Source organism: Cynara cardunculus, assembly GCF_001531365.2.
Source record: "Cynara cardunculus var. scolymus isolate 2C chromosome LG 17, CcrdV1, whole genome shotgun sequence".
Taxonomy (NCBI): domain Eukaryota; kingdom Viridiplantae; phylum Streptophyta; class Magnoliopsida; order Asterales; family Asteraceae; genus Cynara; species Cynara cardunculus.
This window is the reverse complement of record NC_037544.1, coordinates 7,976,006-7,994,268: the sequence shown is the minus strand read 5'-3', so window position 1 is coordinate 7,994,268 and position 18,263 is coordinate 7,976,006. Positions and strand designations below refer to the sequence as shown.

General features: G+C 35.1%; 2 protein-coding genes across 2 annotated transcripts in view; one reads left to right on the top strand and one right to left on the bottom strand.

Annotated features, from left to right (window-relative positions):
• Positions 1-476: 476 nt before the first annotated feature.
• Positions 477-8,134, bottom strand: LOC112501295 (kinetochore protein NDC80 homolog). The gene is made up of 6 exons (XM_025105007.1): positions 7,432-8,134; positions 6,867-7,348; positions 6,196-6,442; positions 2,521-2,667; positions 1,695-1,921; positions 477-611 (listed from the first exon to the last, which is right to left on the bottom strand). The coding sequence occupies exons 1-5, from the start codon at positions 8,101-8,103 to the stop codon at positions 1,709-1,711; spliced, it is 1,761 nt and encodes a 586-aa protein (XP_024960775.1). The 5' UTR covers positions 8,104-8,134; the 3' UTR covers positions 477-611; positions 1,695-1,708.
• A 2,478-nt stretch (positions 8,135-10,612) lies between these two features.
• The window catches only part of LOC112500091 (WD-40 repeat-containing protein MSI1-like), a 15,863-nt gene continuing 8,212 nt past the window's right edge, over positions 10,613-18,263 (top strand). The window contains exons 1-3 of the mRNA XM_025103378.1: positions 10,613-11,071; positions 17,014-17,340; positions 17,989-18,141. Coding sequence (XP_024959146.1) covers positions 10,730-11,071; positions 17,014-17,340; positions 17,989-18,141 — 822 coding nt within the window. The 5' untranslated portion in view covers positions 10,613-10,729. The remainder of the gene's footprint in view (positions 11,072-17,013; positions 17,341-17,988; positions 18,142-18,263) is intronic.

The following is an 18,263-nucleotide window of genomic DNA, read 5'->3' as shown; positions in this document are numbered from 1 at the left end:
GGTTTCGAAACGTGCATATAATCCCCTGAATTTATTAAAATTAAGGTGTGTAGAGACACACGTAGCTACATACATACAACAAATTCAAGGAGGAATAAAAATTCTCTTGTGGCCATGGAGGTTCAAATGCGGTGATTCCGGGCTATTTGCAAAGCAGGTTGTCATCCTGGGATTAGTCGGCTTACATAGCGGGTTGGTTATTAGCCTAGATATTCAACCCGCTATGTAAGCCAACTAATCCCAGGGCGACCACATGCATTGTAGATAGCCCGGAGTCACCGCATTTGAACCTCCATGGCCACAAGAGAATTTTTATTCTTCTTTGGATTTGAACCTGGGACCTCCAGGTACTTTTGACCTTTGAAGTCAAACTCAAACCAATCAGACACCACCCTTGTGGTTAAGACACATTTTTTTTTTTGTGGTTATAAAGGAATTAAGATATGTGACTACTAAGTAGCAAACCCAAAATCTTACCACCAACGGTTAGGAGTTGGATTATTGTGTAGTTCATTACATGATATTCATGTTTGAAAATAACTAAGTGATCAAGAATTACTAAGTTCGAGCTCCAACAACTTGTTAAATGTTCAAACCGTTGACATCACTACCTGTAAAAAAAATATGGAATCCGAGTCAATTATTTAGCTCTTGAAAAGTCAGAAGAGTTTCCAACATATACGAAAGAGAAATGGTTCAAGACAAAATAATATTATAAATTGTGAGTATTTGCTACTAGCAACATATCAATGTATTAGATTCGTTCAATTGTGAATATTATGTATTTATTACATTAAGTTGTACCTTATTTTGTGGGGAAATTAATTAAAATGTTCATTTTCGGGTTGCGGTTAAGTTTTTTAGTCAATTCTTTTGTAAAAATCACTAAAACGTCACTAAAGGTCAAAGTGTAAAAAAAGAAGTTTTTGAACCCCGAGTGCAGGGACCAAATTTGTAAAATTGATACAGGTCCGTTGAGATGAATTTACAGATTTGGTCCTTGTACTCACGAACTTGGTTCAAAAACTTTTTTGTCACTTTAGCCCCTTCATAAATTGTAGACCTGCCACTTACAGATTTTAAAAGAGAGAAATGACTAAGAAATAAAATCATCTGAAAATAGCTATTTTAATTGATTTCCCTATTTTGTACGTAACTAGTTGGTGGTAGTGATAAGCTAGAATCAAATTTCTGTAATGCTATGTTATTGATTTTATTCTTCTTTGTGTTTAATTGTCCAACGTTTACGGTACAGGTGTTAATAAATCAAGCTTTTAACAAGCTTTCGGACTTGCTAATTATTGAGTCTGAGTCAATCTTGAACACAATAAAACTCGTTTTATTTTAACAAACCAAGCTCCATAACACCGATGTTCGACTCAACTTGTTCAAAAGCTCGATTAAAATTTTCAAGTCAAGCCATGTTTCGAGCCAAACATGTTCTTAAATCATATAATCAAAATATAAAAATTATTGAGATCAAGCCAATAAACGAGCTAATCAATCTCGAGTTCGAGCTCAAACATTGGAAAAATATTGAAAGCTCGATAAGTCTGAAACTCGACTCGACTTGCAAACAACCCTGGTTCAGAGTGTTGATTATTAAGAAAACCCATGATTTTCACAAAGTGAAGGGCACACACAAGCATGTTTTTATTTACACTGCCATCATAATCGTAAGTAATAATACATACCTACAAATGATCGATCAAGTTTTCAGATTCGAAGTTATGGATGCCTTGTGAATTTGTGCAATTGCACCAGCAGTTTCCGACACCTCTCTTTTCATCTCGGATATTTTGATACGAATCAGCTCTTTGTACTTTGACACTGAATCTATCAGTGCCAACAGCTCCACACCGCACATCTCCACCTCTTCTTCGCTTCTCTTCTTTGTCTCCTGCAGCCTTGCTTTCGAGTTCTTCACAAAACAATAATAACCCATGCTTACCTCAAAACTGAATTGCTTATTTCAAACGTTACATTTATTTTGATTTTATTAACAAGTATAATCATCAACCTAAATGCACGTTTGGTATGCAGGCAGGACTAGACAGACAATGGGTGAAACTATTGTGAAAGGTTTTAGGGTTTTAATTTGACTTATGTGGTTCCCTAAGTTGCAAATTTTGCCTTTGATTTTTGTTCCACCTAATTTGGTGGCACAACAAAATCTTGTTACATTCTATCTTGCATACCAAGCTTGGTTGGTTTTCCTTCAAGTCCTGTATGAATAAAGACGTATGTGTGTGGATTTATCTGTCTGTATGGATTAGGAAGGTTTTTGTTCGTGAGGGTTTTTTCATAGATGGAAGGAATGTGATTTTGGGAGGGGCAAGTTTGGAAAAAACTTGACTTTCTACATAAAGCTCCCCCTAGAATTTTACAATATAGGCCACTCTCTATATTATTAAGCCACCATCAAACAGTCATGCCTAACTGACAGAACAAGCTGCTAACAAACAGACCCTTACTCTAAAGAAACTGTTCCAAAGCAAAGACGGAAAAACTGGAGCTTACCTCAACAAGTTCAAGAGCTTCTTTTTCAACAACATCCATATTATGAGACTCGGCTTCGAAGTTCTGAACCAACTGCCTAGCCTCCATGGCGCACCTGGACGTGTAATCTTGTGTTTCATTCTTTATCACGCTTAAGTGACTTTCCATCTGATCAAACCATCACCATTAATAAAAATATTAATAAATGAATTGAGTAAATCATCAAATTCAAGCCAAATTTACTATAATTGGCTTTCTCAAAGACTTTAGGAAAACAAACAACAATCTGGTCCTTGCTTAAAATAGTTTCGAGATGATAAAACAATTCAAAACATGTTTTAGGTTAATTTTATTATAGATTCATGTCCCAATCATTCTAAATGCTCATTCATCCCTGGGATATGCAATCATCCACTGGTTTCGGTGTTCCATGATTCAGTTTTACTTGTTTGATGGTTCGGTGTAGTTTTATATACTTTGTGATGTAAGGGCATTAAGAGTTGTAGGACAGAAGAACAAGAAATCCCCACTGACATCTGCCCAGTCAGACCTCACATATCAATTAATAATCATCACCCACAATCTAAATGAACTTATATAACAGGGATTTTGGAGATGTATTAAAGTGTGCTATGTAAGGTGATATAGACATGTTTAAGATCCCTAGATATCACTGTAGTTGGATATCAAGTTAAGAAGCTATGCTGTCATAGCAGTCAAAACACAAAATTGCGGTCAGGAGCTATATTTGAAATAACAGTTATAGGGGTGGTATAGCGGTCCAAAAATAGCGGTTCATATAATATTTCTTAGAATTATATATATGTATGAATACATAAACATATCATATACATATAATACATATATATAATTAAGAGTGTGTGTGTGTATGCATATATATAGTTTCAGTGGGTGTCTGTCGTCGAATTCAGTGAGGATGGGACGATAATGGAAAGAAATTGAAAACCTAACCTCTTAATTTAAAGTTTCTAAACTCGATGTTGATAAAGTGATAATGTTAATGGATTAAAATTTAAATAAGGGCCCAAATCTAATAGAAGCCCAAGTCAAAAACTCAAATAAAAGGCCAAAACAGGGGAAAAATAGCAACATAGTTCAAAAGAGGCCCAAGCTAGAATATCGCAATATCGGTCTGCAATTTCACCTCAAATATCGGTCAATTGCGCCGCTAATATCGGAACCGCAATTTTCACCAATATTTGACTACCGCTATTTTGCCTTAGTCTGATATCCGCTATTGCAGCGCAATAGCGCCGCAATTAACAGCATAGTTAAGAAGACCTACAAAACAATTCAGTAGCAACACTGCAACAGGAAGCACCATGGCCAATTGGCAGCAGGCATGCTGGCCTACTGTCCAACATGGATCTCTACATGAGGCTAAAACAACATTCAGGCTATCGTAGCAAAGCACCGATTTTACAAGATTTTTAAACATATCTAGTGTGTTATGGTGGTATGATGAGAAAAAGTACAAACTTATGAACATTTAGGTGGGTAGATGATCTTACATATTGATAGTCAAGGTCGATTCTTGTTGCCATATCTTTAAGAATGAGTAACTATTTTGAAGTAATCCACAAAGTCAAGACTTTGGAATTTTAAGTTGATTTATTTAAACATGTTTGTTAATTAGAACAATAGCCTATGGCTACTTGGCTAGATTTGTTTTAGATCATAATCCATGTTCGAGATTGGAATGTCTTGGTGATTCTTAAAGATATTTCTTACGTAGAACTTAGTACACTGATCCTGATGAAATTTTAATGCTTATCCCACCATCACCAAGTACAAAAATACAAGTCAACCATTCTCCTCTCAACTAGGAGAAGCAAATCTGACAACTTGTACAACCATAGCTCTTTGCTTGATGAACTAGGGATTCTAGTTCTTTATATTAGACATATATTAGTATGTAAGAGATGTGGTAATATGTGTGGGTTAATAATTCAAGGCAAAACAGTTATTTAATATATGGTGTTACTAGCACGGAACTTGAGCTAAAGACGGTGCTAGTTGATTGTTTGGTGATGCATTATGCTATGAAGTTGTAGGTCATGAGTTTTACATTGTTCTTGAAACATGTGTCAGCCTATGATGTGCTTTTGATCAGTATCAACGACACAAGATATGTATTCTAATGAGATATGTATAAGCCTGATTACTTGTCGGGTCACTGATCAAACTTACAAGTCATGTCTATCACTAGTGTCGCTTCTTTGCTAAATTTTGGTGAAAATTGTTACATGTACTCCTAATGTTCTACTGATTGCAAGGATATTTTTATTAAGATGCCATGTTGTTAACTTGATGTTCGTCCTTGGAATGTTGCAGTTATGTACCAAGTACTCTCATTGTCGCCATTTCATATTGTTATTCCAACAAGTAAATATTCTTGTAGAGGTCAAAGCACTTGATATCCATTGGTATTTTGAAATTTTGTCCACTAGAGAAGTTTTTGTATCATAATTAGATGTCCCCTTCAAAATACTAATTGCCAATTTGAAACCCTTATCATCTTAAAAATGTTTATGCATAGAACCATTAGCATTGGAAGAAATGAAGAACTACAACCATTTATAATCTTAATCCTCATCGGCTTAACCACAGTTCAGATGATGACAAACATAAAACCATTACCACTAAATGAGATGAGCCACAAGCATAACAATGTGCAGAAAAACCTTTGTAGTTATGTAAACTTTGACTTTATGGCATTGCTTACAATTTCAGATGTTCGTGTGCACATATCATATGAGAAATAGAAGTTAAAAAAAAATAGTCATGGTGCCATTTAGAAGTTTACCGGAAAGTGTTTTGTTCATCAAGAACTATTTCCATTTAAAATATTGTTTCATGTGTTGCATCTAATTATTGTCCTAAAACTATTTGACAAGAAGCCTCTTCGTTTAGTCTTCTTGGTTACTATAATTTTTAAAATTGTGTCTTGATACAACCTAACTCTTAATAGTATGATAAAAACTAGCTTTTAGGACTATAATAGAGTAGTTGATATGTGAATTTTGAAATGATTAGACATTGATGGTACTAACTGTTGTGAAGTCAATGATGTTGGTAACTATCCACGGTATGCAAATATTGTGGTTATGCCTAACATCAATTATACTACCTTGGCACATCTTTTAACCTGTGAGATGTGTACTACACGACCTCATTCATGGTTTCTTGAGCTAGATCAATTTAGAGGGTTGGACCATAAGTACCATAAGAAAAGAGTGTCATTGACACAACCTAATAACAAGTAAGGACAGCGATATAAATACTCATGCAAATGTCCAAACCATGAGTCATACTAACAACAAAAGATGCTCACAGCATCCCACAATGAGTGCACTATTGCAGATATGAGAATTTTCATATAAAGTGTCTGTTTTGATAGCTGTATTTCTATCTTACCCAACCAACTAGCAGTCATGCTTATAATATCTAAAACATAGTCCTTCAGGTGCTTTGCATGCGAGTCTAGCACAATACTGCCTCTGATTCAAAACTTTAAAATTCTTTAGATGGATGAAACTTGTTCCTTTTTTCCCTTAAAATGGAGATGCATTTTTTAAATTTGCACGGTCGATAAAAGAGTCTAAGATAGGGCAACTTTAATAAACTTGTAAATCTATCATTTTGATACTGCAAAGAGACATAGTTGGGACTTACTTCATCAATCCGTGATTGAAGTACAGCAATACGATTTCTTTTTGCATCAATCTTTGCAGTAATGTCATGGGATAGTTGCTGAAGAGATATCAAACTTTCCAGATTTTCCATTGAAGTTCTCTTTACTTCATCACTGGAGGAACTGAGTGCAGGCTTCAGTGTTGATTTATAATCCATGCCAAGCACCTCAGCAGGTGTTGAACCTTTGGCATTCAACTCATACTGAAAATCATTTCCTAGTTTCAACCTAAGATTCAACAAGGAAACCAAGAAAAATCAATAGTGATGTGAGCTCAAATATTATCATGTTCATGTTGTGTGCATCAAAATAGCAGATAGCCTTGGCTTTTAGACAATGACAATGCCAGGTAAAAAAAGGAAACAAAGTACAACAAAATCTTGTGCCCACTAAATGTTCAAAAAAAAAAATTTAGGCAAGTGATGAGAAATTCTCACATCATACATGATTCCATGTCAAAACAACAGAATCAATCATAAACCAGCATAACGATGCACCATTCTACCTCATGCATCTAATAAAAAAATGCGTGGATTTGCATGTAGATCAAATTGTAAGATGTCAGCAATAAAAGAAATGACGAATTCTATAAGCATTTGTACTAAATATCACAAGTAGTTATAAAAAACAATTCACAGAGCGCAGAGGGTACCTCCGGAGAGCCTGGTTGCATTCAATCTGAAGTGCCTCCAGCTCCTTAAACTTTGTCCCGATGAGAGCATTAAGATCCCAACACTTCTCCTCCCATTTGTTCCTCGCAATCTCAGCCTCTCCTATATCTCTCTCCACCGATTGTAACTCCCTCTTCATCCGATCTGCATCCCTCATATTGATAGCCTGCTCCTCCACTTTCTTCTTTAATTCCTCATTCTCCTGACAGATCCTATTCTTCTCCTCAATTTTTATCCCCAATTCCTTCTCTTTTTCTTCTATTAGCTTCTCCACATTCACCTCATGTGCACGCAACTGCTCAATCAATTCATTGAACTTCTTGATATCCTTTTCTAACATAGTCTTTTCCTCCTCCTTTGCTTCCCTCGGCGATGGCCCAGACTTCATAGCCTCCAGTTTTGCCTCCAAATCCTTAGCAATTTCTGATTTGACCTTTACATTCTCCTCCATGGAACTTTTTTCCTATTATCAACATTTTATGAACTAAAATCAACCTAAATAAATCACTTTTTAGTTATACTATTTCAAAATGAAGACATTAATACCTGTTGTAACTTCTCCATGAAATTGTCATCTTCCCTTTCCACTGCATCATCATCTCCCCTTATGTAATGCAGGTAGGTATTCAGGGTATAAGAGAACATACTATCTCCAGAAATCGACTGTGATTGAGTGGAATTTACAAGGTGTTCGTTATACATTGCAATCTGTACAAGCCAATGAAGCACGGCTAAAACACTAGGAAATGAGTGAGGTGTTCCAGGCGCTTTCAAGGCTGACTTGTTCATCTTGATCGGGCAATTCGAGTATTTCAGAACTATGAACAAATCGTCTTCGAACTTATTACTAGGCGGATATTCAAGGCGCGTGAGAACGAATTTTAGGGTTTCGGTGATGTCTTTGTTAGACGGAAGAGGTTTAAGTTTGAAAGAGATCGGGAAGGAACATGCGGAGAGGTAGGAGTTGATGGTAGAAACAGCGTGGCTTTGGTAGGATCGGTCGGTAATTGAGACGGCGGTGGCCGAACGGTGGTTATTGGCGCCAGCAGAGAAGGAAGAAGAGGGACGGCTACTGCAGAAACTAGCGTCCGAATCTCGGCGGTTTCCTCCCCCACCGCCCCCGTTGAACTGCCATGGATCTACAGGTGTTGGAGTGGTGAAGCGGTGGTCGGGGACAAAGCGCTCCGTCGGAGGGCGGCGTCCGGTGGGGCCTCTCATAATCGTCAAAATGGGATTTTTCCCGCCTTCAAATTTTGGAATTAGGGACCCTTAGTGCGGTGGCATATCCATTGGGCATTTTATACCCCGTCTGCTCAGTGATTTCTTTTTTAATCTTAAAATTCATTTGTGAACTGTGATTTGTTATTTGTATTCTGATATTTTTTTACAGTGTTCTTGTGGATTCAGTTTATGTGGTATTTAATTTATTTTGATTATGATTTTTTTAAATTAAAATATTTGTTAACTTTATTAAATTAAGGATCGCTTTTGTCTATTTTTAATACTAGAAAGGTATTTATACAATGCAGCGAGATACATCTCGATTTTAATGTTTCGTTTTATTTTATCTCCGTCGATCTTATAATACGATTATATGGTACAGAAAAAACGACAATGTTTTTATATTTTTGAATAAAATATAAATTTGAAAGTATCATAAAATTTTGAAAAAGATATGTCGATTTTTATATCAAATTAAATATTCAAAAGTTTTTGTTTTGTGTAATTTCTTTAATTCTATTTTTTATTATAATTTATTTTAGATTTAATATAATTTAATAATATATTTTTTATAAAGATAATATTTAGTATTTTAAATTTAACGATTATCCTAAATATATTTTAAATCTTTTATATTTAAAATGAGATACTTATTCAAAATTTAATTATGTTCATCCGTAGTTAGTTACACAAATTCAAACATGAAGCTTTAATAAGTTGTACATATTTTATTTTTCTATCTCTTACTTGTTTACTGGTTCAACTCTCTTGGTAAATGATTAAATTGTTCCTCACTTAACCATATTTTTTTACGTCCTTTAAAGGGAGGTACGAAATTTTGACGCTTTGGCAAGCAATAATAAAAAAACTATGTTTTATTTTGTTTGGAAGATCCTTATGAATTGGCGGATGATGTGAAGATGGTGGATAGTCACAGTGGAAGAGGTAGTTATGGCTGATGTGGTGGTGGTTATAGTGGATGTGCCCAATGACGGTAGTAATGGTGGCCAGTGGATGACAGTGGTTGTGAAGGTGGTGGAGGAGAAGGTGGAGGTAATATGTTTTGATTACTGGTAGGTAGTAGTGGTGGCGATGGGCGATGGTGATATTAAACAATACCATATTCGAGTTATATTAAATAAGGGTAGTTTAGTAATCATTTAGTTTTTGTCTCGTTCTTATACAATTTATTATGGTTTAAATTCACAAACCAGACATGTAAAGGCAGTTTATCAAAACAAAACCAAGTAAACTTTTATCTGGTAAGACAATAAGAGGCATCATAAGTCTTTAACAATAAAAACATATCTTATTCGGTAAGGGTGAGTTAATCTTTTTTAGAAATCAAATAGCTGCTTCAGCTTCGACACACTCGAATTTTCGATATTCATTTTTATTTCTCATCAAAAGAATGGCATACGACCCCTCGGGTAAGATTATCGATTAGGAAAATGACACATTAAGATTCTGATAAAGACAATCATCTTAGATTGGATAAACATATTTTATCCGGTAAAAAGCAATAAATGTTTGATTAGAATATCTCCAACAGGTTCTCTTTATATTTTTTTAAAAATAATGAATTAAAAGTTAATATCAATAAAAAATATCTATTCTCAAAGTTAAAATATTTTATATTTTTGGGATTTTCACCGGAATTATGTTGATAAAATATTTGATAAAAAAACTCTTAAAACCATTATTTTATGAATGAAATACTCTTTGTTGATGCGTATTACTTAAAATTCAAGATTACAAGTGAATTGTGTATAAGTATTACTTATTAAAGTTTCATGTTTGAATTCGTGTAACTAACTGTAGATAAAAATAATCAAATACAAAATAAACATCTTATTTTAATATAAAAAATCTAAAATATACTGAAGATAATAATAAAATTCTAACAAAATAAAAAATTATTATCCTTATAAAAAATTATATTATTAAATAAAAAATAAATTATAATAAAAAATTAAATTAAAGAAAATTACACAAAAGAACGAAAATTTTTAAATAGTTAATTTCATATTAATATCGAAATATATTTCATTCAAATCATTTTATTTAAAAATAAAAACATTATTGTTTTTTCAAAATCACATGAAACCATAATATAATACCGATAAACACAAAAAATAAAACAAAAACAATAAAATCAAAATATATATCGTTATATTATACGTGGTAACTCCATTACCCTAATACCCTTTTTAGAAAAACTTTACATAAAATAATAATGATCAAATTATTTTTGATAATAAAAAAAATAATTTCTCTCTATTCATATAAAATATTATAAAATTCTTTATATAATATAAAAAATATGTTGAAATAAAATAGAGAATAAAATATATTTATTTTATTCATTTTAAATAAAATAGCCCTCCGACAAAAAAATAAAAATAAAAAAAATAAAAAAATGGATTCGATTAAACCCTGGTTGAATCGAAAGAAGACAAAACTCCGTTGTGAAGGTGCATGACCAACAATCTCATCCACTGGCCTACCACCCCCCTTCTACCTCCCCTCCATTCTAATTCCCTCCAAATTTTCACAAGTTTCCAACGTCAATTTTAGACTCATAACCCACAGAATCTGCTCCTGCTCCACTTTCAAGCAGATTATGGGGAGGACTGAAGATGATATGAGAAGGGAAATTGAGGAGCGACTCATCAACGAAGAATACAAAATTTGGAAGAAGAACACACCCTTTTTGTATGATCTGGTCATCACACATGCGCTTGAGTGGCCCTCGCTTACCGTTGAATGGCTCCCTGACCGTGAAGAGCCTGCCGGTAAAGACTATACCGTACAGAAGTTGATTCTTGGGACCCACACCTCCGACGACGAGCCTAATTACCTCATGATCGCTCAGGTTCAGTTGCCCATCGAAGATGCTGAAAATGATACTCGTCGTTACGATGAACGCTCTGATGTTGGGGGATTTGGATGCGCCAATGGCAAGGTTTGTGTGTTTGCGTGTGTGTGTGTACATGATTTTCCTTGAGTTGTTAATTATGATCTCATCAGAAGAGATATTGGTGTTTGTGAAATTTTCTAGGGTTTTACTTGCAAGTAATGAGTTGATTTTGAGATTTAAGTTGAAGTCCTATTTGATTATTTCGTGAAATTCAGTTAGGGTTTAACTTGTGTATGTGTTAATATAATTGTTTTGATGCTGTATTTGTTTATATTCTGAATTGCCTGGTTAATTGATGATCAATGAGCAGGAAGACTTGGTGCTTTTATAACTATTAAGCCAAATTTCTGAATTCTTTCTTGGTTTCGTGGTTCAGATGAAGTGTTAATTATGATCTGCATGCAATTCTCTTCTAAAATCACACGAAACTAGTGTTATGGGTGTGTGCGCTTACCAAAATGATTACGTCTTTGTTTGTTTAGTATGGTATTGTTAATTGTTTATGCACAAGAATTGAGGATAAAGGTAGCTGCAGATATATGGTTCACGAAAGTACTTAATGCCTTATACGGTTGAACTAATTAGAGCACTAATTGCCATTAGACTTCCCATTTTCTTGGGTAGCTGGTAAAACTGATGTTTGTGGAAAAAGGGTTTGTAACCGGCAACCTGCAAGCTGAACCACAACACCCGCCCTAGAGCATCATAGGAGAGGCAAATCATGCCTTTAGCGGTCCACTAAGTGACCCACAAGTTTAAAAACATTTTCTTGTTTTGTCTCCAGAAGTTTAAAAAGTTTGTTGATGTTGCAAGAGAACAAAGGCTGGTTTTGGCAACTGTTAAGCAAAAAATATGACTTTTGTTAAGGCTTGGCTCGACATGAAAGATTGATTGTGATTTGAATGGTAGTTCTCTCACTAACCTCATGAAATTAATGTTAGGGCTGTAGTATCTTTGTAGTGATGAAACATTTGGGTGCTTTATCAATTTATAGTTAATTGATGTTGCATGAGAAGAACGATTGGAAACTCCAACAAGATTAAGCATTTTCTCCCTAACAAGTTGGGGAAGGGTAGAAATTAAACAAAGGGTGCGTTTGGTGCGCAGACAGGACTGGACAGGACAGAACAGGACGGGACAGGACAGCTGTTCAGCGTTTGGTAAAACAGGACATGACAGGACATAACTGGTTAAAATGAGCAATTTACCCCCAGTGAGTTGTTTAGTGTTTTTTCACTACGAAATGCATTCAAGACACAATGGACTAATTATTGGTTCAATCTAACACAAGACACAATGGACTTATTATTGATGCAAAAATACTTAAACCTTAAGATGCTAAATCGAAGATATCTGGTTCTTAGCATACTGACCTAGTAATGATTTCCTCTCGGGCGGTCTGAAGACAACCCTATCTTTCCCAGGCAACTGTAATCCACCACCACTAGTTGCATCAGGCTCCAACGTTTCCTTTATCTTGTCTATGTCAGTCGGATTCTGTAGTGGCAAATTGAAAATCAAACAAGTTTATGACTGATAAGAAATGAATTCTTTGTGCTTAGTTAAAGAATACCCGAGTTCATATTTAGACTAATCCAATGCTGAAGAAATGGACTAAAATTGCTTCGATGGTGTAAACGCCCGGCAAGACCGGTGTTGCTCTTACAGCAAACTCTCATGCGGACCATCACAGTCCCATGAGTTAACGATCTATCCTGCATTGAAAACCCCATCGAACGACTTACCAGTCGAGAAGCAACAGTCGATTGGATATGGAGAGAAGAGTTCGGTACCGTCGATTGGAACAGTGGAGAAGAGAAGAACGCCGATTGGAACTCGCCGTCGCTGGTCGCCGTCGATGGTCGATGGTGAGACCTAAAAGAAAATATAAAGAGGTGAACCATAGGTTACTTTTCTTCCAGTCATGAATGACTTTCTTCAACACATTCGTATCTTAAAACAATTTTTTAGCATACTCCCTCTCATGCAAAATTGTTTAATTGGCAAACAAGATCTTTTAGGGGTTTTTAGCTTGAACATGGGATCAAGGTGATTTTAGTTGTTATTCTTTTCGTTATTCATAAAATAGTGTCTGGGTTCCTTGATGGTGGTGCTTTGTATAGGGGGGAAAATGGATTGGTCAGACAGGTTGGATAACCGGTCAGAACGGGGACTAAGGTGCTACCGCTCACTCAATTAATCGCAATAGAAAACTGTTTAGGGTCTGAAAGGTGCATCTGCTTAACTTTTGAGGGGTGACCATAAATGTTCTAGAACCAAATTTATAATAAAACTCTTAAGGGGTTGAGATGGCCAGGTTAATGCTTGCACTTTGAAAGGTCACGGATTCTATTCCTGCTTCTAGCTAATATCCAGTTTTCGTTTTTTAAAATTTGGCTTCTTATATTTTTGTGAAAGAACGAAGTTTTAGGAAGTTAAGTGACCGAATTAAAGATTTTAATAAAACAAAAAAAGGGACGGTATTTTAAATTGTTCTCAAAGTCTTTGAAATTTAAAAAAAGGCAGACAAAAAAGTGACTCTTAAGAAATAAGGGACCTATTTTTAGGATTTAATTTTCTGAAACCCTAGTTATTGTCTTCTTTTTGTTTGTGAGAAAGATCTTGTTGATGTTAAGGAAAATGTATTTTAGAAGTCCTAAATGCATTATGCATAAGGAATCAAAATCGGAAACCTAGACAAAAATGCAAAGCGTAATGAGAATCAAATCCTAAATATTGGGAAATTTACGAAATCAACCTGAAAATCGAAAAGTCCCCCAAACCGGTGGAATTCAGTTAAAAGCACGTCGGAAAAGGGTCGATTCCATTCGGGAAAATGTATTTTTTTCCCCAAATCAACACAATTGACTTCCCTCAGGTCAAACTGCATTGACTTTTCACAGGGGTGAAACCGCGACTTTGCAGGCCTTTGATCCACCTTAAAGGTGCACCCACTCAGAAATTTCACGGGTCCTCCATTGATGCCAGAACAGGTTGGGTTCACCCGTCAATGCTTTTTTTTAGATGTCATAACTAATTAGTATATTAAGTATCATTTATATACTACTATTGAAATAGTGATCCAATTTTTTTGAATAAATTTTTTAGTAAGTTGTAACACTTGAGTATGTTCTGGCAACTTTTAGACAGTCATTTCCGGTTGTAGCTACATTTCTTTATTTTACCCATTTGACCTGTTAGCAATTAAACTTAACCCATATTTACCCGTTTTTTCATAAATGGATTAACATTGCATCCTATAGTGCCTCGTATGTGAGAGCAAGGACAATAAGAATTGGATTGCAGAGCAAATTGTTAATAGAGCCCAGATTAGTATTAAGTGATACTCCTAGTAATTTATGGGTTGCCAATTCATGACAACTCTTTGCTAGCAATTAGCACTTGCGATCCTAACCATCCCCATTACCCTATTCTAAGTGTGAGTTACCATATAGTTTTAGCCAACAATAAATCTGGGTTGCACCAGCACAACAGAATTACTCTAGATAAAATATGTCTGATCTGCTTGATCAAAGCAATGATAACAATAAAGTCTAAAGCTCTAAAAACTCTAGAAATGTTTTCAAAGTGCCAAGGGAGTTGGACCTCCAAATGCTACATAACGACATATTTTGAAGAAAACTTGTTATAGTGTGAGGCATATGAAACCTTGCTGCTCGTATCAGTAAATAAATAGAATGATCAGCATTGCATCTGTGACTGCCATACTTCTCATTCATGCAGTCGTCTTCAGAGGGAACTTGATCTGAGCAAGCGTAAGAAGATTAGGTTTCTCATCAGTAGTGAAGGTTCCAATGATTATATTATGCAAAACTTATTCCGGACTCTGTCACGAGAGAGACATAAATCATGTATAAGTAGTGTTTTGCTTCCAAACCTTGTACACCTTTTATCTTATGGCTAAACTTCATGCGTTTTGTTCCCTGGTATCATGCTCTTCCATTTTGCAATATAACATGGTGATTGTGAGGAGGTCAAGGACGTGCTATAAAGCGGAGCACTTTATCTCAATAAATGCCAGTTCAGGATTGTGAATGGAAGAGGGAAGAAAATTAAGATTGGAGCAATGGATAAGGGATGGATCTTTTTGGCTAAGGGGCTTGTGTTTTATCTGGATAACAAGATTATGAAGATTAAGTACCATAAGTTGCAAGGCAAAGATGAGAACTATTGGCGTCATTTGATTGGGTATGGAATTTTTGGTTATTCTGATGTCACTCTACCTTTCTCTTGGTGACACTTCATTAGTTAATTCACGACCACGAATGTTGAAATTTGAGAAAAACAGGTGTAAAAGTTGTTCTGTAGTACTTCATCAACTCCAAAAGATAGTGCTAACTCTAAGTGAAAGTTTATCTAATATTATCTATTTTTAGTTATTGGCAGGCTAAAAGTTAAGGACAGCCTAACTTTATCCGCATAACCTGTATGTTATTTCAACTTCTAATATAAGTGTATTTATGGACTCCTAGTTGTTCAGACGTAAGAGAATTTACTTTACATAAATGTACTCCTTACAGTAAAAAATGGAAAGAGTAAATCAATTACTGATTGAGATGACAACCTAGAAGGCAAAAAGCACATTCTTAGGCTAATTATGTGGATAAAATTTTCCTTCTATTTAGTTGCTCATATGCATATGTTAAGGTTATCTAACGAGGCGATTGACATTTGTTTTTGATAACTTGCACATATATTATTAAAAGATGGATTTTGGTATTTAATGTAATATGCTTAAAATAATACGTTTGAGGAAGAGAGATGGAGATGGGCCAATAAGTTACATGCTCAATCATACCATGCCTTTTCTTATTCTAACACTATTTTCAGTATTTAATCTTCTTATCCTTATTATGAATGCTTACCCCTTGCCCAAAGATAGCCCCCTTGTTTTTCTTGATACATAAACTGTATCCACTGCCTCTCAAATGTCATCCATCTAAATCCAAATTTTAACTTCCATTTTTTAGAGGTGAAGGGTACTCCAGAATTGAAACTAGGCTTGTTGTCCATCACAATCACCATAAATATGGGAAATGAGATGGAAGATGGAGCTAGGAAAAAGATAGAATCAGCAGTAGAATTTCCCAAAAGATTATTTTGTGGCTAATTAGGGATGTCATGGAAGATGTACTTGTCATGGTAATGTTCATAGCCTTGTATCACTTCTTTTCTTTCAAAGGAAGTTCTTGCTTCAGCATTGGTTTTGTCTACCTTTTAGTTAAGGGAAGTTTTCTCGTCTACATCTTAAAACCAAACCAAACTGACCCAGTAAATCCCACTCGAAAGTTGGGTCTGGGGAGGGTGAGATGTATGCAAACCTGACCTCTACCCTAAAAGAGTAAAGTGGTTGTTTCCATGAAGACCCCAGGCTTGTTCAAGAGTGTGCGCAAACAGTTAGAAAGAATAAATGCTAGCATGAGGTGAGCGAGCCACGAGAAAGAAAGTAAGAAAAAGTAACAATAAGGTACAATGAGAACATGGGAAAAAGGCAAAAAGGGAAAACCCACACAGTGCAAATAAGGCGAAAAACACAATAACGGCAGTATTTTCTGGTGCAGTGCAGTTAACAAGTGTTCATTGTCATTTATAGTTGTGGTTACTTCATAGATAGTTAAAGTAGATGAACTAAATTTAATTAGATAAAACTCTTTGCTGAGCTAGAAAAGTAGAAAACTAAAAATATTCAAGTATATATTTATTTCTGCTTTGGCTATTATGATCAAACAGTATCTCAATTGTTGCACTTTATTTCTCGTACTTATATTCTAACTCTTGACAGGTTCCTATTGTCACCGACCCCTTCCTTATTCCTGTTTAATTGGTAGTTCTTTTTTCCTTTGAGTTTGAATTGGCTCTATTTTTAGTCTTGAACACAATTATGTTTTATGCCTTTGTCTGCATATATCTCCCATGCATGTGAGCACAATTCCATGCGTTATATCTTGATGTGGTTTTTCTTGTAGGTACAAATAATTCAGCAGATAAATCATGATGGAGAGGTGAACAGAGCTCGTTATATGCCTCAAAATCCTTCCGTTATAGCCACCAAGACGATCAACGCAGAAGTATATGTTTTTGATTATACAAAACACCCATCTAAGCCTCCTCTCGATGGAGAGTGCAGTCCTGATTTGAGATTGAGGGGTCACAGCACTGAGGGATATGGTTTATCATGGAGTAAATTCAAACAGGGCCATTTGCTGAGTGGTTCTGATGACGCCCAAATTTGCTTGTGGGACATTCATGCAAGCTCGAAGAATAAGACCATTGATGCTATGCAAATATTCAAGGTATGCCATTGATTGTTCCTTCGTGTGCAATAAGATGGATTTATTTAGAGCTAGGACTCCACATTGATGCTTATTCCGTCTTGAGACAGTTTATTTATGTTGCTGTTTTGGCTGTTGAAATGGTTCTGACCCGGTTGGTCTTGTTTTGCTCCCATCCTCGTCGTATTTCTTTTGAAAGAGACTGAAAGAACAAGCTTCTGAGATGTGTCTCTGTGTGCATGTGCTAAATACTTGGAGGAGAGAGATCCTTTATAATTTATAATTTAGACTGCTAAGAGGCCTTACAACATTCTTTCCATTGTGCAGATAAATCAAAATTAAATAATAAAGAAAAAATCTTAATATGTTTTTAACTTTTCATATCAAGGGATAAAAATTTGAAAAAAAGCTATTTTCATTTAAGAATATCGAAGAGTTATGTATGTGAAGTCATATTTCACTAGCTTATCTGAAATTGAAAATGAGCAGTTTATCTTACAATTATAACCACCTGCCTAATTCCGAAGTGGTTTATGTATGTATAGTATGTATCAATTTTCACCTTTTTATAGTATGTATCAATTTTCATTTTCAGCCTACACCAATTAGCTTGGAACAAGAAGCTTCTTGTTGTTTTCTAATTTCCACGTCTTTTTTTATGGTTAAAAGATTCACGAAGGAGTTGTAGAAGATGTAGCATGGCATTTGAGGCATGAATACTTATTTGGTTCAGTTGGTGATGACCGATATTTGCACATATGGGATCTACGATCTCCATCCATCACCAAGCCTATCCAAAGTGTAATGGCCCATCGGAGTGAGGTACGTATAAGATTTCATACTTCTCTGTTTTTACATATTGATCTATCCTACAGTCATAAGGATTTGTGTTGGTTCCATGTTGCCTATGGTTATATATATATATATATATATATATATATATA

What these genes read in the sequence shown, in the direction of transcription:
- LOC112501295 (XM_025105007.1), bottom strand. Translation starts at nt 8,103, where the DNA reads ATGAGAGGCCCCACCGGACGCCGCCCTCCGACGGAGCGCTTTGTCCCC. An exon ending in TCATGGAGAAGTTACAACAG is followed by an intron (nt 7,349 to 7,431) that starts GTATTAATGTCT and finishes TGTTGATAATAG; the next exon opens with GAAAAAAGTTCCATGGAGGA. An exon ending in AAGCTCTTGAACTTGTTGAG is followed by an intron (nt 1,922 to 2,520) that starts GTAAGCTCCAGT and finishes TGTTTTGTGAAG; the next exon opens with AACTCGAAAGCAAGGCTGCA.